Source organism: Nicotiana attenuata, unplaced genomic scaffold (assembly GCF_001879085.1).
Source record: "Nicotiana attenuata strain UT unplaced genomic scaffold, NIATTr2, whole genome shotgun sequence".
Taxonomy (NCBI): Eukaryota; Viridiplantae; Streptophyta; class Magnoliopsida; order Solanales; family Solanaceae; genus Nicotiana; species Nicotiana attenuata.
Window position 1 is genome coordinate 399,740 of NW_017670265.1, and position 3,986 is coordinate 403,725.

At 35.5% G+C, this 3,986-nt stretch overlaps 1 protein-coding gene across 1 annotated transcript; it reads right to left on the reverse strand.

Moving 5' to 3' along the window:
* Positions 1-2,817: 2,817 nt before the first annotated feature.
* LOC109236932 (putative B3 domain-containing protein At3g24850) lies at positions 2,818-3,846 on the reverse strand. Its single transcript, XM_019403173.1, has one exon. It carries the CDS (start codon positions 3,844-3,846, stop codon positions 2,818-2,820), a length of 1,029 nt encoding a protein of 342 aa, XP_019258718.1.
* Between the last annotated feature and the right edge of the window lie 140 nt (positions 3,847-3,986).

A 3,986-nucleotide genomic window follows, 5' to 3' on the forward strand; every position in this document is an offset into this window, starting at 1 on the left:
CCGTCCGGACCGTACAATCGACGGGTCCGGGTCCGTTTGCCCCAAAACGTTGACCGAAGTCAAACTTAATCAATTAAATACCAAGATTTAATAATTTTTCTCACAATTTCATATTTAAACTTTCTGGCTACGCGCCCGGACTGCCACACAAACTCGAGGCAACCCCCAAGTGAGGTTTTCACGGCCTCAGAAATACAGAGCGAGTAGGAATACAGGTGATGACCCTTTGGGTCGTCACATATCAACTGCTTCAGCTATTCTCCCCAACTCCAATTCAATATGTTAACCACCCGGAATCCATCCGAGGCCCCCCGGGACCCCAACTAATCATGCCAACCGGTCCCAAAACATAATGCGGACCTGCTAGAGGCCTCAAATCACATCAAACAACGCCGAATTCACGAATCACACCCCAATCCGGACTTTATGAACTTAGAACTTCAAATTTTTACATTCGATGCCAAAACCTATCAAATCACGCTCGATTGACCTCAAATTTTGCACACAAGTCACATTCCACATTACGAACCTACTCCAACTTTCGGAATTGAATTCCGACCCCGATATCAAAAAGATCACTTCCGGTCAAACTCCTCAAAAACCTTCAAATTTCTATCTTTAGCCAAATGACTCAAAAATGACCCACGGGCCTCCGAATTCACTTCAAATCGCGCTACCAACACCAGAATCACCATACGGAGCTATTCCCAGACTTGGAATCCCAAACGAACATTGATAACACTGGAATGCACTTCAACCCCAAACTCATGAAATTCTTCCAAAAATTCTAACTTCCACAATAGGTGCCGAAACGTTCCCAAGTCTTCCAAAACCCGATCCGGACATACGCCCAAGTCCTAAATCATCATACGAACCTGCCGGAACCTTCGAATCCCGATTCCGAGGTCGTTTACTCAAAAATCCAATCTTAGTTAATTCTTTCAAGTTAAAGCTTCCGATATGAGAATTCTCTTTCCAAATCAACTCTGAACTTCCCGGAATTCAATTCCGACCGTGCGCACAAGTCATAATACCTGAAATGAAGCTGCTCGTGGTCTCAAACTGCTGAACAACGCGCTAGAGCTCAAAACGACCGGTCGGGTCGTTACACTTTTCTTTTATATGAACAACTTAAAAATCATATTTTTGAGAATTTGTGATTATTGTGAGAATCAAAATTTTTATTTATCCATAACTTATACGTGAAAGGAACTTAAAAGTGAGATGTTATTGCTTGGCCTAATTTATAAAAAATTTCGAGTTAAAATCCTGCTCAATCTCTAATTCCTAAATATTAGGAGTTCTACGTAGATCAACTAAGGAAAAAACTAATAGGAAAAAAAAATTAATTTTATTACCTAAATATTAAAAAATAATTAAATTACAATCTTGCCCAATGTTAACTCTATTTTTAAAAGGCAAAAAAGGCGAACGACATTCGCTAAAGTCCTTCGTACTTTTAATATATTACTAGTTTCTATGTATGTGCGTTGCACGAATATCTCTTATCAGTTGTTATAAAAATATATTTTAAAAAGATAAGTTCTTGAACTGCATGTATTCACCAAGTCCATAAATAAAAAATAGTTAAATATTGCTTGAACTTTCCAAGATGGATAACTAAATTAGATAATTGGTGTCCTTGCTCTAGATTTTCAAATACTAATTATTAGAGTCATACAAAAAAACACTTATTTTTTCTCTACCTTTATTTAATTATCCCTTTGTCAAATATAACTCATCATCCTTGTGAGGAATAATCTCATATTGATTTCGCAACAGCTATATAAATCTCTCATTCTCCCACAATTATATATTTGTTTGAAAGGATCAACGTTCCAACTTCCATGTCGCATCTATGGGGATAGAAGTTCCAATGATGGTTAAGTTTAAAGCAATTATATTTGCTCAAGTACTTCCAATAAAATTAAGGATTCTAACCTAAAGTCCATGTTGTTCCAATTAGAACTTGATCGGAACCATTTAGTTATGCAATGAAGAATTGGGTTAGATGTGCAATCTCTAATCCCAAGTAAACTCGTTTTTAGAAGGTAATATCGTTGGAGAACTTTGCTTCTTTCTACAGCAATACCACAAATTATGTGCAATACTCCCTAAAACATTTATGATAATTATGTGGAGCAATGCTTTCTTTTATAAAAATATTTGGCTTGTTCTTTTTCTACATGAATTCATGCAATAAATCTAAGTTTCATACAAACTAGAAACCAAATAGCAAGCTTATACGTAATAAATATTTATATTTATGTGAATATTGATGTGCAAAACTAAACAAATACAAAGAGCAGACTCCAACTTCAAATCTATATGTTATTTCATGCACACATCCTGTATTGTTTAGCTCCTCACGTCCAGGTTTGAGCACGAGTATTTGTGGTGCTTAAGGTGACAATAATTTCGTGTAATTATGAAAAATAATTTTTTAAAAATAAAATTATGGACGTGTCTTTCTAATTCAAGTATTTTGAGACAGTTGAACTTTAAAAACTTTACAAATTTAGACTATTCGGATTCATGTCGCATAGGTTCCTACTAATTTTTTCCATTCTCCAAATTTAAGGACGAAGGAATCCTATCCATTCTACCACAATCCGTAAACCTATGTATTCGAAAAAGTAAGTGCTCATCTCATAAATTAGAAGAGGATCAAAACAAAGAATAAAACACATAAAGAATTCCTTCAAATAGATAAAGATTAAACATGTAGCTATATTATCCAAAGTAAAAGAATGAATCTAAATATACTAACATTATATACTCATAAAAGTTACTCCTATTACCTACTTAACTTGAGTCTTAGAGTTTGACCAGTGCAAAACATAACTCTGATCCCTTTCTAAATGCCCACAATTGCACCAAAGTAGCAATTTTCAAAGCATTCCTTTTAGTCACAGCATTCCAATATGTAGTCAACACATAACTTGAACTTGTTTTCCCATTACTTTTGTTCATATTCCACTTTCTCAAATTAATATCACATGTTTCAAGACAAGGCTCAATCAACTTCACTTTCTTCTCAGACACATTATTCCCATTCCGAGTATTCAAATATGCATCTTCTTCTGGTTTAAGAAACTCATTACTCATTTGCCTTTGTGGGATTGAAAGTCTGCCCTCTCCCGGTTTAATATCAGTTTCAAACAACCTCTTTTCGATCACTAATATTGCTGATTCAACTGAACCTCCAATCTCTGTAATTTTATTCTTGAATTCTATAGGCAATTCTCTTGGTTGGTCGTTAATTACGACAGGAGGTGCAACCCTAACGATAATGTTCCTTTTCACCTTCTTCTTTTCCCTTTTATCCTCTTCTTTATCTTCCTCTTCTTGCTTTTCTGGTTTGAAGTATTCTTCATTGCTTAAACCAAGTGGGTCATAGTCTGCTTTTTCTGCTCTTGATTTTCCTACTGCCCAATTGATTTTAATCACTCTATTTTCCCCATCACCAGCTTTTACTACTCTGATTTCTTTTTCTTTTGAATTTTCCACAGCTTTCTTGATCATCAATTCTTCACTGCAGATAAATTGTTCAGTAACTTTTCTTGGCCGTACGTTTTGCAGTGATCTTCTCCCCTTTGGGATGTCAATATCAAGAGCATGATTATCTTGATTATTAACTGGGAAAGATGATACTATGGACTGAATATTGTGAATGATTTTTTCTTCTTTCTTGATGCAGTAGTCTTTATCTTGTTCAGCAACTACGTTGTCTTCTTCTTCATACATGGATTTTAACTGAGCAACTTCAGCAACAGCCAACAAATAATCCATTCGACTCATGTTGGGCTTAAATTCCATGTCCAGAAAATCATCTACCGTCAGCATCGTGTATGTTTACGTCAGGTAAGCAGAAGAACAAATTACTAATGAAAATAAGTGAACTCAATATTGAAACGAATTGTAGAAGAATGGCTCTGAAAAGGAGATTTTATAGGGTATGAGGAAACCCCCCCCCCCCCCCGTTT